The sequence below is a fragment of the Priapulus caudatus genome, unplaced genomic scaffold, assembly GCF_000485595.1.
Source record: "Priapulus caudatus unplaced genomic scaffold, Priapulus_caudatus-5.0.1 Scaffold84, whole genome shotgun sequence".
Classification (NCBI taxonomy): domain Eukaryota; kingdom Metazoa; phylum Priapulida; class Priapulimorpha; order Priapulimorphida; family Priapulidae; genus Priapulus; species Priapulus caudatus.
The window spans coordinates 116,524-137,553 of NW_014577145.1; the positions used below are offsets into that span (position 1 = coordinate 116,524).

At 41.2% G+C, this 21,030-nt stretch overlaps 1 protein-coding gene across 2 annotated transcripts in view; it reads right to left on the bottom strand.

Moving 5' to 3' along the window:
- Positions 1 to 786: 786 nt before the first annotated feature.
- LOC106804730 (uncharacterized protein KIAA0195-like) overlaps positions 787 to 21,030 on the bottom strand; it is a 26,088-nt gene continuing 5,844 nt past the window's right edge. Inside the window, exons 3-32 of one of the 2 annotated variants that reach the window (XM_014806042.1) lie at positions 19,217 to 19,339; positions 18,826 to 18,977; positions 18,384 to 18,577; positions 17,888 to 18,045; positions 17,434 to 17,539; positions 17,208 to 17,294; positions 16,806 to 16,925; positions 16,328 to 16,498; positions 14,465 to 14,732; positions 13,906 to 14,030; positions 13,598 to 13,719; positions 13,019 to 13,099; positions 11,110 to 11,203; positions 10,260 to 10,368; positions 9,955 to 10,057; positions 9,515 to 9,685; positions 8,741 to 8,930; positions 8,249 to 8,332; positions 7,866 to 8,075; positions 6,381 to 6,611; positions 5,863 to 5,962; positions 5,418 to 5,526; positions 4,683 to 4,860; positions 4,305 to 4,382; positions 3,921 to 4,088; positions 3,399 to 3,544; positions 3,009 to 3,112; positions 2,730 to 2,823; positions 2,289 to 2,459; positions 787 to 2,096 (exon numbers count right to left, since the gene is read on the bottom strand). In XM_014806042.1, coding sequence (XP_014661528.1) covers positions 2,024 to 2,096; positions 2,289 to 2,459; positions 2,730 to 2,823; positions 3,009 to 3,112; positions 3,399 to 3,544; positions 3,921 to 4,088; positions 4,305 to 4,382; positions 4,683 to 4,860; positions 5,418 to 5,526; positions 5,863 to 5,962; positions 6,381 to 6,611; positions 7,866 to 8,075; positions 8,249 to 8,332; positions 8,741 to 8,930; positions 9,515 to 9,685; positions 9,955 to 10,057; positions 10,260 to 10,368; positions 11,110 to 11,203; positions 13,019 to 13,099; positions 13,598 to 13,719; positions 13,906 to 14,030; positions 14,465 to 14,732; positions 16,328 to 16,498; positions 16,806 to 16,925; positions 17,208 to 17,294; positions 17,434 to 17,539; positions 17,888 to 18,045; positions 18,384 to 18,577; positions 18,826 to 18,977; positions 19,217 to 19,339 — 4,120 coding nt within the window. In that variant the 3' untranslated portion in view covers positions 787 to 2,023. The remainder of the gene's footprint in view (positions 2,097 to 2,288; positions 2,460 to 2,729; positions 2,824 to 3,008; positions 3,113 to 3,398; positions 3,545 to 3,920; positions 4,089 to 4,304; positions 4,383 to 4,682; positions 4,861 to 5,417; positions 5,527 to 5,862; positions 5,963 to 6,380; positions 6,612 to 7,865; positions 8,076 to 8,248; positions 8,333 to 8,740; positions 8,931 to 9,514; positions 9,686 to 9,954; positions 10,058 to 10,259; positions 10,369 to 11,109; positions 11,204 to 13,018; positions 13,100 to 13,597; positions 13,720 to 13,905; positions 14,031 to 14,464; positions 14,733 to 16,327; positions 16,499 to 16,805; positions 16,926 to 17,207; positions 17,295 to 17,433; positions 17,540 to 17,887; positions 18,046 to 18,383; positions 18,578 to 18,825; positions 18,978 to 19,216; positions 19,340 to 21,030) is intronic. The other variant, XM_014806043.1, reaches the window with a different exon arrangement.

Sequence of the window (21,030 nt, forward strand, 5' to 3'; positions counted from 1 at the left end):
CACTTACTCTTCACATGTCAGTGGAAAGCACATTTCATGGTCTTTTCAATAAAGTGATAAAAATGGTAGGTCAGCGCTGAAACAAAAAAGTTTTTCACTCTGTCCATTAGCCCATGTCCTCAGAAAATGTCTGATATCTGACCTTTCCCCCACTGCCCTTTGACCTGTGACCTCCAATTTCGCACTGGTGATGAGTTTCCTGCCCATCACACTATACACCGAATATTAAGAGCATAGGTCAAGCCGTTAAGATTTGTGCCGCAATTCCGTATTCCCTCCTATACCTTAAGTTAAGTGGGAAATATTCCCCCTCCGTTTACACATCTTGACCTTTGACCCCAAAATTTGTCATCCCGATCCCCCCCCCCCCGACGTCCCTAATATCGTGACCATACGTCGAGCGGTTAAGATTTGTGCCCAACTGTTGACGGACAGACGGACGCACGGACGGACAATCATGCGATTCTACAAGCTGCATCTGACTTCGTCAGATGAGCTAAAAAGCATGACTAGCACACTTATTTACATTGTGGTCCTTGTTTTGCTATGCCTTGAATCTAACAATTACACTACTATCAGCACTAACTATTGAAATATACAAATTTGTAGTTTTAACCGGTCATACAATGGTACATTCTCATAAGACGATACAAACTTTTCTTATGCCTAATTTCAACTGAATTCTTTTAGCGAAAATCATACTCCTCTGCCTCTAATGTTTCTACCTTTTCCATCAGACATTTCTTAACACTATACTTAAAACTAAAATAAACAGAATTTGTTTACTTCATATTACTTGATTACTTTTACAGTATTTTATTTAACAACATATTTCAACGACAAATAAATACTCTTACATTACTGTACACCTATGCTAAATTGACGTGCAGTGGTAACTAGATAATGTAATATTCTAGATCTCTGTCAACAACAGTAACAAAGTACTATTATACATGGTATGCACATAAAATTACAATAATGCTATCTGCATTGCTTCCTCCTAAACAGAGACATTGCGAGATTTGGCATTGTTAAAACGTACACTATACTTAGATTAACTATCACTGCAGATATCAATCCCAAAATGCCATCGATTTCTCCTACACTAGAATGGTGCACATGGGCACACAGAAATATACCTTATAGTTTAACATGAACTCATGATATATATACATATATATATATATATATATATATATATTGATCGATATGTATACACTTGTATATGGTAAACTCATTGTATACATATGTTCATAGTAGTAATAAAAGTCAGGACTATCTCATAGCTGCTGGGTGAATCACATGATTTTAAAAGCTCACACAATGCTTAAAGGTAGAATGTGGCCATTTATCCACTACTGTTGGCAAATTCTAGGATAACAGACACTACGTGTGATTCATAAGTGCACGTAACCTCACCACCAAAATTCACATAACTGTTTAATTTTACCACACGTTACCTTACAAACCTAATTTTCATGCTGTTTGTCAACAGTCCAAGCTCAGTTCAAATTTACAGTTTGTGTCACGTGACAATAACAGTAAGAGTTAGCAAGGAAATGTGTGTCCCATATATTATAATGCAAGTAATAAGCCAATCATGCATATGGCCCAGCATGCATGCCAATGTGCCCGGTAACAAACCTCTGTAATTACACACACTTTGGCAGTAATTGTTATCCGAATTGTCAACAACAGCTGGTAAATGCAGATGATTTCAACGGAGACATTATTAGGAACCAGCAGTGAAAATGGATGAAGTAATAGAATTTAGTAGTAAGGTTATACACTTATAAATGACACCTTGTGTCACTTATTCTATGCATGGTGGTATGAGATTGCCATTGTTCTACCTTTAAGTTCTTGCTCACAACACATAGTGTGCATGGAAAAGGCCATTACTTCACTATCTGGTTTCTCGACATCAAGCTATTAAATTCTAAATTACGAATAATTTATCAGAACAGAAAACACCATTGTACATATTTATACGTAGCAGAATGACGGTAGCATCCTCTGGTATTTAAAATGGAGAATTCATGCCGAGCTTAGTACCGAAGTTTAATCGCTCCCTCTTCTGGAATCGAACCTCTAGCCTGTATTGTGAAAAACCAGCGACAAAGCATTAAAAAACTCATATGACTTAATTCTAAATGAAGTCTGTGTAATCCCATAATCAATGGTATAATTATAACTAATACCTATAATACTTAGAAATAAATATATAAATAAATCCGAGCACAGCATTGCTACCAATATCTCCTCATAGCTAATACGATAAAACTCACTTGATTTCTCGTCTCTTGACTAGCTCATTTATGCTGACGAGTAACAGTGGCCAGAGCAGTCCCAGCAGCCATGCAGAGAGTGGAATGTCAGTGATGGAGAAATTGATCGACGGATGAGTAGGTACATACACCAACAAGTCAAAATTGAAGTAGAGCAGCTGGACTGTTACACTGCAAGAAAATTGACAATTGGTCATCGATGCAGAACCTGTACTGTAGGTATAGGCAGGTAAATATTATTCAATAATTACCAAGAGGTAGCACAGATATGGTTGTTGGCATTTCCAATGAAATGTGTGTGCAATGTAGAGAGTTTAATGTTAAAATTTACCAAAGCCCATGACAAGTTTCAATGGGCTATATGGAAAACAATAATTTCTTTGTTGGATGCCCGCTTTGGTGCCATATACCATTGTTGTGAGTTTTTCGTTGAATACTTACATGGCTGGCATAACTATACACCAGGCCTTGTTGAACGTGGGTAATCGCTTCCACAGTTGCTCATAGCGGCTAAGATAACTCATTGATATGATCCCTATAAACAGAAAACAGACAAGTGTATATTGCCACTATACAACAGTACACTCTCTATACATCTAACGCAATTGTGAGAAGTAAACATTTGTATAGTGTATGCACCCATTAACTGTAAAGAGCATGGTACCAATGAAATTGCATGTCATCCCACTGCGATGACTGAGAAATGTGTGACATCCTCACCAAAGTAAAATGTGAGCAGGAATGCAACAACGTTTTGAGCAATAAGCAGTGCTTTGGAGTGGTCACTACTCCAGCCATTCCACTCCCCCGGTCGCGTGAAATTTCTGTTGAACAAACATATAATACATCTTAAAATTGAAGCTGAAAGGGCTTGTGTATCATTTCAACAAATTGTGTACTCATTAACATACCTTCATATTATTTTTATAATATGAAATATTTAATGTGATGATATATCTAAAGTCAAACATCATCTTAAATATTTCTTTACTTATATAACTCACTTTAAAAAGAATGAGATTTAAGCTAACAGGCCTGAACAAGCTTCTACAACAGGCCAAAATAAAGTATACAGTAACAAACTGCTAATGCTTAAAACATTCAACTCACCCATATCCATAAAAGAGATGGCACTCCTCTAATGAATTCGTGACCTTGACACAGAAGGCCCTCAACATCAGCACAAAGCAAGCAAGAGTGATGGCCACAGAAGGCAAGAACTTTGTCATGTAGAGCAAAGCAAATATGAGCATAGGCTGTAAATGGATATGAAAACATGAACTAAATATGGCAGCATACACAAGCAGCAAAACTTCCAGCTTTAAATACATCAAGACCCCGTATAAACTCGTGGCATTAGTAGATGGCTTCGCACATCAATAATTTTGAGCACCACTTTATGGAAATTAACAACTCCTAAATGAATGAAGAACCTAATTACCCGTTACGCAAAATACATGTAACGGCAGCAGATCATCATCATCAGAAGAAGACACAGATAAAGAAGAAAAGAGGAAAAGAAGAAAAGAAAAGAAGAAGAAGAAGAAGAAGAAGAAGAAGAAGAAGAAGAAGAAGACAAGGAGAGAAATAAGCCTGCTATAGACAGACACCAGATTGGCTAGAATAACCTGCCTTCTTCTTCAGGCCTTTAGTGTTCTTGCCAGTAGCCTTCATCATGATATTGTGCTCCACTGGCTTGCCAAACAAAGACACACTGAGCAGAGGCACCACTACACAGCTGAGCCAAAGCACTTGGGAACCATTCAGTACAGGTGGCAACAGAAATATGGTGGAGAACACCTAAAAGCATAACAGGTTTCCGTTTAACAGCACAACAACACATTCACGATCATTGTGAAATAACACAGTATGCACAACTCTTACGTGGAAATGAATATTTCACACATTAGAGAACAAACAAGAGATTGTGCAAATTCCAAACATTTATATATTAGGTATTCAGTAAATTCTGGTAAGTACAGTATAATATGTCACAGATAAATTAACAGCATATACCTGCACAAGAGTGAGAGTCAACTCACAACAGATCAAAAACTGACAACAATTGAGCAGGTTTGATGTGAAATTTCGAGCCTGCAAAGTAGAAAACCCAACATTCATATCATCCCTTTTTTCTAACAGCAAAGATCACAGAAAATACCCTGAATCATCGTATAATACAAACATTGTGCACATTACAAGTCGAAAAATAAAATGCACGTATGAAAATAAAACTCTCCTGTTGACCACTGTTGTACATGGTGCAGGCCCTGAATGCAGACATGGTGGCACACCATTACTAAGCATTGCTTTTATAATGTCCTATCGAAGCACTGATTGCCTAGACCTCACTGTCGACTACGTCAGGCGCACAAGTAACAGAGACAACGTTACCTGCATGACGAGTAGAAGAAAGGTGGAGGGATCCTCTTGCTCAAAGCTGACCGAACAGCTGATGGTATTCAGGGTCCTGCTTATGGCTATCGGACTGAGGCATGATGATCCCTCCTGACCACTGCACTGACCCATGCGTTTCATGCAGATCTCTGGTTGCATAGGCGTAATGCCAATGCTGCAACAACATCGGAGAACCCCGGTCAGGACCCCAGTGTAGCGCAAAATTCCTGACTTGCGATATACATGATATAGGATTAGGATGCTTATAAGCCAGAGTTTGATTGTTTAATTCGCATTGTTCGCTTGGACGCATTGTATTTTTTTTCTCAGCTCGCAGCTTGCAGCTCGCATAGCAGGCAGCTCGCACAGCATAGAGGCATGTCCAAGAACTAATCGATCAAACGTCGTGTGAACGCTCTCTTCAACGACACTCCGTGTCGTTTTTGACCAATTTGTTATCAACTACAATCTCTACCTATCAACTCTAAACTCTTAACTAATATAAACATTACAACACAGTTTGTGTTCGTCCAAGTGTACACAACCTATCGTAACACAAAGACGAGCTGTGATTGGTCAGGTCGGCACGCATGCGCATACGCATCCTATATTATGTATTTCGCACACGTCAGGCATTTCGCACGACACCGGCAGGCACGACGTAATGTAATCCAAGCGCACTCGAGCAACTGAGTGGGTAAAGTATCGCGTGTCATCCCGCAGTTTGATCACCTGATGTCGGCCTGCATGAAACATCCCGTATTGTGCATCTTCAGTGAGCTTCCTGCACAGCAGACGACCTCACCGTACTCCTGCATGATCTTGAACATCTCCCTTGTAGCTAGAAATCACCGGAAAAACACGAGTATGAACCAACAAGCATCTCTCCATCTCACAATCAGCAACTCACTATCCTCTTTCTCTCCACATGTGTAGTGTGTACACACGTGAGTTACTCAATTGCTCTATTACTTCCAGTCACTCCTTCTCTGGTGGTCTCTCTCTCTCTCTCTCTCTCTCTCTCTCTCTGTGTGAGACTATCAACTAAACCACCTGTGTACGAATACACCATTAATGCATTAGAGCACCATACTAATAGGTAAAGAGTCTGCACTGATGTTATAGAAATCTAACATCACCTTCCTTATAACTACAAAGACAGCAAGTCAGCGCTTACTGTCAGGAGTGCAGTCCGTGAAGAGAGGCACCAGCAACGGCACGTTGTCCACATTCTCAATGTGTGGGCGGATGTTCGCTATACCCTTGGGAAGCTTTGCCTGTAGTGTGGCCACAACACACTTGTGTTAAACGTGCAGCTGGCTTGTGCACAGTGTAATTTATACGACTACGTACATACCACTACATAATTATAATTGTGGCAAGTTCTACTAGTCAAACTGATGCAAGACCATTATAGGAGAGCTTAGTTCTAGAAGGTGATTAAAGGCACTAACACCCCACCTGCTACGCACACCAACACACTATACCCTTCTACCCCTACACCCCAGGTTTTAATCTTCTAACCCTAGCACCTCACCATCTAGGATTCTACCTCTAGACTGTCACCCTCTATGCTTCTACCCTTACCCTTCACTCTTCTACTGATGCCCCTCATCCTCTACCCTCCCAACCCAAATCCCATACCCTTATACTTCTAGCTCTTCACCCTCTACCCCTAAACCCTATACTTCTCACCGTATTGGCCATGTAGAAACCACCGGGAATGCTCTGACTGCTTGTGGTCAGGCGACTCGCTGAGAGCTCAGCGCCCTCTACCAGTATTGACTCGCCGGACTCGAAGATGACCTCGGCTACGTCGTCATGGTCAAGGATTTCCATCTCGATGCCATCAATGGCGCGCGGTGAGGTAACGTTGCCAACCGTAGCCTTGTCGTAGCTCTTGCATGCCTCACTTTCACCTTTCGCCTGAGTGATGACGATTCATTAGTGGAATACTATGATGAAGGAAGGAGTGAGGGAAGGAGTGAAGGAGGGAAGGAGTGAGAGAATGGGGGAGAGGACAAAGTGAGAGCCAAGGGCTGGAGGGAGGAAGGGAGTGAGAGTAGGAGGAGAGGACAAAGTGAGAGCCAAGGGCTGGAGGGAGGAAGGGAGTGAGAGTAGGAGGAGAGGACAAAGTGAGAGCCAAGGGCTGGAGGGAGGGAGAGAGGGAGTGAGAGTAGGAGGAAGGGACAGAATGAGGGACAAAGGCAGGATGGAGGAAGGGATGAAGAAGGTAGGGTGTGGGACAACCTGCGGTGAGGCGACGATTGCAAACGGTGGTCATGTCAATAGACTTACATGACTCTCCTTTGGCTTTTACCTGAGAAGTGATGATGACTCTTTAGTGAAACCCTAGGAGGAAGGGATAGACAGAGGAAGGGAGGGCTGGATCGAGAGAGGGAGCGAGGGATGGGAGGAAGCAAGGTATAGGGACAACATGCGTTGATTTGATGTTGTGGGCGGTAGTTCGTGGTTGTTGTCGGTCTTACACGACTATTTGCCTATGGAGTGACGACGATTCATTATTGAAACTCTAGGAGGGCGAGAGGGAGGGAGGGAGGGAGGGGGGAGGGAGAGCTAAGGTATGGAGGGAGCGTGTGGCATGTATTATGGGGGGTGCAGGGATGCGTAAAGGCGATGCTATGGGTGGTGATTGCGGGGGTGGTGATGATCCATTAGTACATAGAAGAGAGGCAGGGAGGAAGGGTTGAAGGGATGGAGGAGGAAAGGAGCGCGGGAGGGGATGGGAGGGAGGGAGGAAGGGATGAGGGGATGGAGGGATGAAAAGAACGGATGGAAGCAGAAGGGGAGGAGGCAGCAGTTTGGATGGGAGGAAAAACGCACAGGCGCGAGAGAGAGAGAGAGAGAGAGCAAGAAATGGTGAAAGGAAGGGGGCCATGGGGGGAGGGAGAGAGGGCGAGAGAGGGATAGAGAGAGGGAGAGAGAGGAAGCGAGGGTGAGAGAGGGTGAGAGAGAGCGAGGGAGAGACAGAGACAGAGAGAGAGAGAGGGGAGAGAGAGAGAGAGACAGCCAGAAAATATGGCAATGTTAGTGTGCAGAGAAATGCTCTGAACTCTACTGGCTTCTTACTTAGAAGCAGTTAATGTAACTTAACAGCTAAATCACAACATTTACTCACGTTTACACAGATCACATAAACATGCATATCGCTCCACGCACCTCTTCTACGCGATCTATATTAATTAAGTCTGGTGCACTGGTACAGAGTCCTCTGGTGGCATTAGACAGATTCAGCCCAACATTATAGCTCATCTGAGGTAAGGAACGCTGAGTGACAACGCCTGGGCTCTTTATGCTTGACTGTGCCTTACTCAGCAAAGAGATGTGACAGTTCCAGCCTGCCTCAAGTCCCATCTTCTCTGAGAACACCTGCAACAGAAAACAGCTTTATCACAGAAACTCACCTAATCACTGTTGCATCCTTCCAACATAAGAGGCTTGCTCATTAGTATTTGATAACAGCATGGGTAGTTTAAGTATTCATTCTAATACCCCCCCAAAAAAACTTACAATGCACCCATCTGTCATAACAATGCACCTACCCTGCTACGCAATTCACTCTCCTCGGAGAAATGCACAAAACGGATGCAGGCACCTTCTAGCTTCTCTAGCAGATCTATCATGTCCTGCAGGATTGACAGCATAAAGAAAATGACGTGAAGAAATCATCCCGTGAAGATAGTAATAGCCAACAACAGCTTTGCAACTTTATACTACTGCTGACCATACTAAATCGTCAATTTAAATCGTTTTCAATTGACCTATCCACTTGGAGCGAGTGATAGACAACTCTAGGCAATCAGCACTGCAACGACGTTCTAAAAACAATGCTTGCTACAAAACGTGCCGCCGAGTCCACATTTCGATACAAACTACATCACATACGGTACATGTACACACCTAGTAACAGTATCCAAAGGGTCATGGTTATCTCGTTTAGGTGAATAGGTCAACTGACCTGCATTTAAGCAAAAACAAATATTTAATTGGTATGGGTAGATAGACGTAACTCTGCGATTACAATAAATGGCTACCGTTTTTGCTTGGTATTGCATTGTGACCATCCCGATGAAGATCTCGTTGCGCTGAGCTTGAAAGACATTGGTAGCATCCATAAGGCCCATGCTGTTGGCCTTCGCCATAACGCTAAGCAAGGAGTCTTCGCTGAAGTAGCGTGGGTGACCAAAGCTCACCTTACCGTCTAGGCTATCAGAATCCCACGACCTGCAACATACGAGGCATACGATGAGTGAGGTAGAGTGAAGATCATATGTACTAATGACAAGTAACTAATGCCAGGGGCGTGTACAGGATTTGTACGGGGGGGGGGGTCTAACCGTAACCCAAACTTGCGAGCACGCGAAAGGAGGGTCTGGCCCTCCCCCCTCCCCCAGAAAATTTTGAAATTAGACCCCCTTAGATGCGTTTTCTGCGCGAACAGGGGAGGGGGGGTCCGAACCCCCTGGACCCCCCCCCCCAGTACACGGCCCTGAATGCAAGCTGCAAAACCGCCAGGCCATGCAGGGTATATAATGCTACTGGACAATGGATGTAGTAGAGGACAAGGCACATAATGCTACAGGACAAGGGATGTAAAACTAGAGGACAAACTACATAATGCTACAAGTACAGGCTAATGAATATAAAGTTAGAGGGTAAAGTACATAATGCTAGAGGACAAGGTTAAATGCAATACAGATGCACTGATAAGTGGGTTAAGCATAGATAATGCAAGAACATCCCAAAAACATTCTATTGTCAGATCGGGAAATCAGCAGGATGGAATGAAACCCAGTGAATCTACGCACCTGTTAGAGCTAGGACTCTGCAGGAAGGGATAATTCTCTGTGAAGTCCCCAGGGAGCTCAATAATCATGTTCTTGGTATCCATGGAGAGTGGATGTGTGATTGGACGGTAGGCAAATGCTGTGCAGTACGCTGCTAGACTGCTCCGATGATAGAAGTCGAGGATTCGCTTTCTGTTGACAGAAGACATCATTAACGTCTACGAAAACTGATGACGTTAAATCATAAATCTTAATAACAGGAGCACACGAGAACTCTTATATATTACTGTTAACAAGTTAAAATAAGTGTAATGAAAGATGCTATTGTACATTTTTTAAGCGTAATGAAATGAATGTAATAAGTAATAAGTGTAATGAAATAAGTGTAATGAAAGATGCTATTGTACATTTTTTTAAGTTGCTACAACATACGGGCACAAAGTACGTGCTAATGTCAATACCTATCTGCAGGCTGCAGCGGCACTATATCATATCCATTCCAGAGTTCACTGCAGCAATCTAATACCATATCAGCAGTGCCTTGTGAGAGAAGTTGTTGCATGCCTGCCAAACCCAAATCATAAGCAAACTCATACTTCTGTGTTATACAATGTAGCAAAATAGGTAACGAATTGCAGAACATGTTATAATCTATCACACAGAATTGTGAATTTACTTTTCAAATGAGATTAAAGGTCATGTGATGTGATAAGAAGCTAGTAATGAATTACAATATCAGTCTAATCGATAAAATCGTCAAATGTACCTGTGTTCTTCTCCCTAACAATGACTGAGAACATGTTTGGCAGTGGAGTCTTAAACTTGATAAAAGATTGCACCTTACGAAGGTAACGCTCCCTGTTCTCTGGTGATGACTGAAACACATGCAATCACAGACAACTAGGGTTGCAAGCTTCTGGGTAACATATGCAACCTTTTCTCCTTTACATTACACACCAGGAGGTTTCTGCAACATTTACACTAACACATATTTTTGCAATTGAATTACGAAGACTTGTCTTATTCCCATGAAAATTTTGTTATCACTGTACTAATTTGCTAGTGACTGGTTAAACACAGAAAGTTAAGACTATTACAGATGATGATTTTATCTATGCAAGTAGCCATCCTCATACATGTCTACCTATACGGAATGTCCGTAAGTTGGCTCAAAATTTATTGCGTGCTGTTTTGTTTAGAGAACGATAAAATAACGCATGAACACGTGCACACAAGTAAAGATAACAGTAAGTGAATGCAGACTAGAGACTGCAGAGATGACTCTCGGTTAATGAAGTGTTAATATTAAACTCAATTTTGTTGTGATTTGTAGATCCTAAGGATTTCTTATGGATTTTATGGATTTTTCCAGAAGGTTATACAGGTGGGCATCCGAAGGGGTTGACATGTATATGCATCCTGGCATATGTGATCTGTTTTCCACAGCTCAACATAGCATACTGTTACAATTAGCACTTTTCTACACTCAGCCTAAGTAATGCTTAACACAAAATTTCACACAAAATCAATATTCTTTATTAGCACGAAACTATATTAAAACTGCAATGCAATTTGGGTATTTCATTAAGTACATAGGATAGGCGAGGAGCACGCACCAGGTTTCTATACACAGCCAGCTGCTTGTCTAAACTGAATATATCCATAGCACAATCCTTGAAGCCAATCTGTCTTGCCATCTCACACAGACACCTACGAATATATACATATAAATTACTTAACTCAGGCTGTGGCAAGACCACTTCCACCATGTTGTAAATATAGTGAGAGGCAGTCATTGAAATAAAAAGAACTGATTTGAAATGAATGCCTTACCACATCCCTGGCTTGGTATCATTTTATATAATCTAGGACTTTACAGGTTATAACGAAATTATCACACAAAGTTAGTGACAATATTATATACACGTTTAGTTTCATTAATGTTAATACAGTATACCTTAAGTGCTTAAAAACGTGTGGTGCATGTGTTAAATAAAGGTTTGATACAAGTGTACCTGAAATGTGAGTAGTTACAAAGATTAGTGCTGACATTGATTTATTTACTATGCAGAAATCCACCAACGATAAACATACCAATGCTTGTTTTTCTCCAACATATAATTGGAAACACAAAGCAAGGATGCACTACTATAGAGCTACTAGCCTCGTTCACACGAGACCTCGTATTTCTGAAATACCGGATTTGCGAAATACCGTATCTGAGACAAATACGCGGCCGAGCGTTCACACGCTGATTCGCGGCTCCAGAAATACGGTATTTTCGAGCTGGGAGCTGCTTTAAACAATCAAGCGAACAATGCGAAATAAACAATGCAATGCGCACCCTGCCGATAACATACGTAGACTGGTCCGCGCTCGACAGTTCCACTCGTGTTACACTGGAACTGTCGAGCGCGGACCAGTCTATAAAATACGTGGCTCCAGAAATCCGGTATTTAGCGTTCACACGAGGAAATGCGCGGTCCAAGAAATCCGGTATTTCTCAAGCACGGCAAATTATTCGGGTTCTGGGAAGCCTCGTATTTACATGAAATACCGGATCTGTTTAGATACCGTATTTCTTGGGCCTCGTATTTTGCCTCGTGTGAACGCTAAATACCGGATTTCTTGCTACGTGTGAACGCGGCTACTATGTGAAATTAGAACACATCATGCCACAGATATAACAGGTGGCATATAGCTATAACAGGTGGCTATAGCTATAACAGGTAGCTAGCTATACCTACCACATCCAAAAGAACACTCTACCAGCATGATCATAACAGTACATAAGATTTTGGAAACCTACTCAATATTTTGTATATTATTTCATGAATCGTCTCTCGCTAAATGGCAATGGGTGCATGGTGATTCTAAATGAATTAATTAAGTCACAAGCCTCAAATGTAAATTAACCAAGGGAATTACATTGAATAGATTCTTTAGCACAGAATAAAACTAGATGGGAAATCTAAATATGACTGTCCTAGTTTATTTTTAAAAAGTCAATTCAATATGTGTGTGACAAAGTGCACACTCATACACATTTGTTTGAGATACGATTTAATTCGGATTTTGAAAGTCACTTGCTCACATTTTAGAGTGTACTGGCAGGATTTCTATCTTTAGTTTATTTTTAAAAAGTCAATTCAATATGTGTGTGACAAAGTGCACACTCATACACATTTGTTTGAGAAACGATTTAATTCGGATTTTTAAAGTCACTCACATTTTAGAGTGTACTGGCAGGATTTTTTTTATAGTTTATAAATTATGAAAATACAGTTATATATTTTTGTCCACTCGTTATCATGAACTAATATTAGCTTGGGTTAGTTTAATGCACCGATAATCAATAATTATGTTACGGCTTATAAACGTATTTTTATTCCAGTCCACCAATTAAACAAACATGGCAGTGCTCTGCTAGGTAAGCATTCACATTCCCATGCTTTACGAAAACACTTCAACTTATAAACTTATTACTGATTAGGTGTGCAGCAAATTGGCACTTCATACGGTTACCTTGGCAAAAATAACTTCGACAAACAAGACTGATAACAGGCATTTCTATCACGTGTTGCCACCAGCAGGTCAGCAGAATCACTGTTGAGGACAAGGCACCAACAAAATTAGTTCGAAAAATAAGGACGTGAATAGAAAATCCAGTGATAATTTCAGGCTTTTGTGAGGTAAAACTGAACTCTACAGCAGCCAGCCTCAGAACACAACTTGTTAGCAGTGACATGCCAGATGCATTTCAACAAGCAAAACATTTTCATTTCAAACTAAGTAAACGTCAGGCAATCACCGAAGTAATTACACATATATGCTTTCAAACAAGCTGATATTTAGAATCTACAAGGATAACTGTTCGTACACACACTGTGTTAGACATTTCCGTGATTCTACGCCTTGTGTTAAGGGTGTTTGGATGTTCTAAAAACTAAACGAGCAAGTCACAAGGTGAAACCTCCACGCAATTGATTCTTACCACTATATCAATGAGGCACAGCCTACCTCGAGATGTCCTCATGCTTATGTGCGCATGCTCATTATTATGCCTATTCCTTCTGTTGAGGTGTCATCAAGTAATTAACTTACCTCCTATTAACAACACCGATGGCATCCTTATCGCTCAGCGAGGCTCTATACACATGATCTGTGAACAGCGTGTAGAAATCCGAAGTCTCCGCGTTACACGTGTTAAGCAGCACGTTGAGGCCCTGAAACAATATGACGCCAAACCAAGGTCAACAGTCAACAAACAGACACAAGATGATGCGTTTTGCACTGAAACAAAACCTGGGAACTTTTTTTCCAACTGGCAAAAGGCAAACATGCCATACACTCAAATATGTGTTTATCGTTTACTGGAGACTTTGTTAACAATAGAACTAAGTGCAACTTACCAGTGGCTTGAGAGAGCTGATATGTTTTCTCCAGCAAGGATCATCAAACTCAATGCTGAAGGGAGTCAAGTTATCATGAGAGAAATCCAACACAACTACAGTGGTCTTTCGTGGCAACTGCAGATCTGCAAATACACACTATGCTTGCAAACACACTATGATATTTTCCCAACTGATATTTCTACATCTTATAATCCGTCTCATCATGAGGGTTAATAAGCATACATTTACAACTGGTTAAAATTGACATAACCATAACCTGTATGTATTCTGATAGAAAACGGAACAACCACGACCTAGTAATTTAATTCACGTTTTAATTCCCAAACATAAAAATTAATCACTGTGCAAACCAACCAAAGTTCTACATACACATATGTATATAATTACATCACCCAGACAATTAGCATAATTGCATCATATTGCAGATAGACACTATTTTCTCAATCGTAATCTGTTCTATAAAAACAACCATGATAAGAAATTACCATTAAACAAGTTACAGACTTTTGAAAAAGAGCTCCCGTGAATAAAAAGGCATTTTTTGCCTGACACCAACCATCGGGTCTGGCCGACTGCAACGGTGCGAGCGTGTCCTTGCCCTCGAAGCTATCCTCGCGAGTCTTGGCCGCAGTGTCGGTGACGTTGAGTGCGCTTGCCATGACTGAACCGGAGTCGCACGACACATCGTCCCCACCGCCGTTGTCGCCGCCGCCGCCGCCGCCTCCGCCGCCCTCCTCCTCACCCTTGTCTGCCAGCAGGAACACCTTCTCCGTAGTCGGATTCGGCCACGAGAGGATGCCCTTCTTGTCAATACAGCAGAACGCCTGTCGCACAGAAGAACAGACATGACGATACCCCCGATGTTGAACCGATCGTCGCTAATGACAGGGTGCGAAATTAACGGGATTCCGGAGTCAAATACTCCCTGATTTACTGTCGGACTCCATGATTTCACATATGCAGGAGTCCGTGCGACTTCCTGAAAATTCTGCTATATACTAACAAGAGCGTATAAAGAAGGAGAGCGTACAACGGTGAAATGCTGAAACCATGTTGCAGTATTAGTCGAATTAATAAACTTTCCCCGTTTTATTTTGACGATTCTTTTTATTATTGACGAGGCTGCCTGTAAAAAATTCCGTAGTAATGACGTAATGAGTCAGCGCCACCAGCGGCGACCGGAAGCAACACACTGGCCACAAAACGAGAGACAGTCGCAGTACTGACTGATCTGGAGTCGGTTTTCGGCAAAAATACCAGATTTTCACCGCTTATTATCTCAGCATAGGGGCATCGTAGGGACATGCGGTTTGTTTTATATTAACAAGGTAGGACAGCTGATCAATAATACTGCAAAGAATCGTAAAAATAAAACGGGGAAAGTTTATTAATTCGACTAATACTGCAACATGGTTTCAGTATTTCACCGTTGTACGCTCTCCTTCTTTATACGCTCCTGATACTAACTAGTTTGTTCCAGAGCACGACCTCGCCAAATTACCGTATTTTTTCAGCAAATGTTCAAAGAAAATTTGGCAGACGTGCAACCACATGAATCTTAAAAATAAGCAGATGCGTTATTGTGCTTTAGTTTTGAACTTCAGACTGCGGACTCCCTCTTTTTGAGGGCAGGGAGTTGTTGGACTCACTTGTTCAAAAGTTAATTTCGACCCCTGTAACGATGTTACTGATCAATTCAAGTTTCCGTCCTAATACATTAAATTTTTGGCCAGCAGTCGGCGCCTCGGGATTAGACTGACCGTCATCAAGTGGCGGCAAGATTGAGTGTCGAGTCTGGTGTTTTTCACTGTTCATGCCAAAATGTGGCACGGTAATTACAAAAGAAGTCAAAAGAACACCCACGAACATTCATCACTTTGAGTAGAAGCGTTTTTTGTTCATGGCTGTCCATATTAAATTTTTGTTCGTAACTATATACAGTCAGCAGCAGGGCAATATCGGGCATGAAACATTGATGCAAGAAATGTGGTATTCGAATTGAAAATTCCAGAGTTCAGGATCGCAGTCCAGCACACAGAACTTTTACTCACTAGAACGTTGGCGGACCCAAGAATGGGTCAACAGGGATGGTGGAGTGTGGTGAGTTTGGGACGGGCGGATTATTACCGAAGGGGGGGGGGGGACCTGGAAGAGCTGTGTGTAAGCTCTGCCAATAACAATATAAAATAATTTAGATAAAATCCAGCAGCACTTAATGTATAAGAATAGGCAATTTCCACCGTATAGTGATCAGTGAATTTGGGAAGCAACGAGAAAATGGAGGCATGAGATGCTCATAAATGACTGCCTCCGATCGTTTTACTCGTCTTCTGGTACTGAAGTCCTAGAAAGAAGGTTGGTGCGCAACACGGCCCTAATGGCCCTGTGGATACGCCAGAGAACTATAGAACCGACTTACGGTGGCGCTACCGAGCGCATGCAGGATGCTGGCCGTGCGGGGAAGCGTGCTGGTGCACCTGCCACGGAGAACATCGACGAATATCGGCAGTACCTCTCGCCACGCCACGTTCGATGTCACTACATCGGTGGTTTCCTCATCCGGCAGCGAATCATATGGAATCGTCTGAGCCTGCACAAACATGCATATTTTATGTTTCGTCAGCTCGACCAAAGGCAGCTCCCGGGCCGTCAACTGGCATCGCCCATATTAAACATAGACAGGTATCAATGTAGCCTTTCATTCAATTCTCGGGATCTTCTGTCAACATTACACTTGAACAGCAACACGTAGCGAAATAGGCACAATGGTAAATTCAATAATAGTTCACTGTTAATAAATTCAACTGAACTAAAAATAATGCTAAAATCTAGCGTGTTCTTATATATTTTACTGCAAAACTGTACAGGATACACATGTACACACTGCTCATGAATACCTTAGCAGGTAGCATGTTGTGGTACTCAAGAGCAGCCAGGACGGTAGCTATTCCGTAGTCTGTCAGAAGTAACCACATCACCGGGAACACGAGAGGCAGCAATGGAATAATGGCATCAGCCTGCAGGAAGAAAAATTCACAAATGAAACATACTCACGTGGCATCATTACATATATGATTATGATCTCCTCGACAAACGATGTACAGTCAATCTCTAAAGGTAATATTTGTGGTTTTCCTTGACTAACCTTTAAATACACAGGGTTGACTGTACTTCCGACAGTCTACAATGGATAAATCTACCTATACACCTAGTAATATGACACTTCAACATTCATCTAAAACCATTACCGTAAACAAATTGCAAAATGCAATAGGTAAACTTTCCATTATAAGCCTCACCTGCAAGAGGATGAACATTTCTGGCCACTCGCCAACATGCTTTCGTAGATAGACGAATCTTAGAGAATTAGCTATGATCATACATATCTGAAAGAATAATAAATTTTATGGAGGTTGTGTAGATAATGCGTCATTACTGTTACAGTCATGTTACAACTAATTATACAACTGCATGCAAGTGCATTCCAAATACTTGAATAAAATACAATTCTAGTAGTTCTCTTACCAAGACCAAGGGCAGGACAACCTTCTCTACATAGTAGGTATATACGATGTGTCTCGCCTTGTTTAGGGTACTGGTGGGTCTTTTGAATGACTCCCACAGTGCTATCCTTAAAACATTGGGAAAAATTCTACAATCAACCAACTTATCTCGTAAATTAAATTATGAACATAATCTCGCAAACAAATTCTATGAATTGATGGTATCCTTAATTTGTATGCAAGTGATATATGAAATATTCACTGTAATATTAAATGTTGTTCAAATTACAAACAACAACAGTGAGTATAGTTACTGAAATGCTACTTACATGTACAGAAAGAATTTTAAATTTTAACCATTTCTGCCTGACCTTGGTTTAAGTAATGCAAGTTCTAATGTAAAATGCACTAATGTGCCTTTACAGAGATGAAAAATAAGGATGAATATTTAAAAGTCTTATTATCGTTAAAGTTACCTCAGAATTTTTATATAGGGTGTTTCTAGAACAAGGAACTTGCGTGTTCCTAGTGGCTGCCTTTCTTGAGGCATGCAAAATATTGCATCCTGTCCCTCCATTTCAGGCATGTACAAATCCCCAGCAACTAAAGATGGCGTGTTAGATTTCTCAGCCATCTATATTAAAAGATAATTAATAAATTTAATTAATTTTAATATCCAAAATATTCACTGAAACAACAGTTTCTACATTTGACCTCCAGTCTTTGTCAAGCTGTACCGATCGTTTGCTTCAGTAATTATGTCTATATGGACATATGTATCCTCAGAAGGAAGACTGCTAACATATCTAATAAATTGAAATCCAATCACAATCGAAAATATTGATTCTCATTGAAAGAAAATAACAAAAAGTATTCGTCGTAACAGGTCATGTACCACATTCCTGGATTCATAAACTCGTAATTATATATACGATACACTCGGATATTTCCCCCCGATGTCTGTCCACAAACCTCTAGAGGCCTACAGCGTGCTGGGGCACTGTATCCCGGTCGCATTGCAATCACGTCTCCATGCACAAGCAGAGTCTGGGGTAGGTTGACTATGACTCCATCTCTGTACGTCCACTGCAGTGTGATGCACGGAGAGAGTGGCATGCGCAAGGCGGGATAGCTTGACGCATTCCATTTGCACTTACCGACCAAACCTTACGAATAAAAGTAAAAGTACAAAATAAATGCATTTATAGTAGGCATTAACCGATTCAATTTGTAATCAACTTTATTCAGCCAAGAATCCTCACAAAATATTTGCCTTGGTATTTTGCTATGACTGATCTGAGAATTAATAAGGTACCGTAGAAATACTGCCATACAACAGTGCCTCCTGATTACAATTAATCATATTATCTGCGAACGATTTTTGTCGTTTATGCACTGATGTCAGAACAACTACCTTCTATCTTTCTGAGCATGTCAGTGGCCCTTGTTAACATCTCACTATATGCTAGCTTCATGTCCAATCCTACCATGTACATGTTAACCATGAGCAGCACAGATATCACGCAGGCTTCTACCAGTGCCCCCATGTGTCTTGGCGAGTAGGAACTAAAACACACAAATTTGTCTACTTACAATAGTGAATTTAAATTTGAGTAAATGTACGATTTTAAATGTGAATTTTACATCTTACAATGACATTTATAGTTTACAAGAGGGTTTAGCATTTCACAACCGTAAAATATGTTCATACTATAGCTACACCCTCATGTCGGACACAATGGACACTAAATAAGTCGTCGCTTATAGTTTCTGCTACGAAGATGAAAATGGTATCTACAACTTACTCTTTCTCGTCTGTAAGAAAGAAGGCTACTAGGAGAAGTATGACCTCAATCAGCAGAATTGCAATGCTAGGCCAGTGCAGTGAGCAATACACGCTTCCATGTCGAAATAAATCTCCTTGCCATCTGTAAGAAATGTCACATCGCTATTAGGTTACCTCAGCAAGTGTATGGATAAAATAGTTAAATTATTGAGTACTATATCCAAACGCATTTCAGGGTGCGAAATTAACGGGAGTCCGGAGTCAAATACTCCCTGATTTACTGTCGGACTCCTTGATTTGACATATGCAGGAGTCCGTGTGACTCCCTGAAAATTCTGCTATACTAACTAGTTTGTTCCAGAGCACGGCCTCGCGGAACTACCGTAATTTTTCAGCTCATTTCCAAAGAAAATTTGGCAGACGTGCAACCGCATGAATCTTAAAAATAAGCACATGTGTTATTGTTAATCTCCTTAAAGGAATAATAGGCCCATTGATTATGCAAAGTTGACGAATGCTACAGTAACTGGCACGTTGTGTAGTTAATAAGTACATTACCTTATAGCGAAATGCGTATTAGTTTGTCCAATATCACTGCTGGTTACTAAGAAATGTCTAATTGAAATCCGCAGTCCAGGAAATCAGTTGACTGACTTGTCTACAGTTTCGAAACCGGATACGGCGAAACAGGTGTGATACAGATTTATAGTGCACCGGACATTTTTGCACGCATGCTCGGCCGTACGCAATGCTAGTGATAGTACAGTACCGTAACTGTATACGTAACAGTTATCTCTAATTGTAATGAACGTGGAATCCACGTACGAGTCACGGACGCTCGTGATAATGAAGTAGGCTGTGTTGGGGACCAACACTATAAGGGGATCGCAGACTAACCACGTCCACAAACTAAACATGGAAAGCAGACGGCACTACGCATATTTACGTATATTGGTCAAAGGAATACACCTGTGTCTGAAATTGAAGACATGTGGGTACCCGTTCATTAGCACCCACGGTTATTTACTTGGGCATCAATACCGAGAATACACCCAAAGATACATTCTACTAGCTCATTAGTCGTTATAAGCATTCCAGGACAAACAATTCTCTGCGCAACACCCGTAGAAACATGTGACGTCACCTAACTGAATTCGAGGCTATTTTGCTTGCCAACCAATTTAGCGTTGGCGCCAGATTACCAGATTTACAGATTTCAATTAGACATTTCTTAGTAATTAGCAGTGATATTGGACAAACTAATATGCGTTTGGCTATAAGGTAATGTACTTATTAACTACAGAAGGTGCCAGTTACTGTAGCATTCGTCAACTTTGCATAATCAATGGGCCTATTATGCCTTTAATTTTGAACCTCAGACTGCGAACTCCCTCATTTTGCTGCGGACTCTTTTTGAGGGTCGGGAGTCCAACGAGAGTCTGTTGGACTCCCGTGTTCAAAAGTTAATTTCTACCCCTGCATTTATTACTAATCAGTCAAACTAAAATTTATCAAGAGGATATATACATCCACTATCAAGTATAACCACGTTGGTGTTGGTGTTGGGTTATGTGCTTATCCTTTGAAAATCTGTATAATAATACAAGTGCCGCGGAGCAACAGCGCTCATCTAACGTCTACTGCGGTGACTCTGTGGTGGAGTGGTGGGATTCTAGTAAACCCTGTTAGTCCCAAATGTGTTCACATACACGCCGAAACAGTGGAATGCACAGGGATTCCGATGGTATCCATTTACCTAAGCAAGCCTACAGGCTGCACAATAGAGAGCTGCCACCTGTAACCAATTAAAGCAAAAACTCCACAGTACCACCA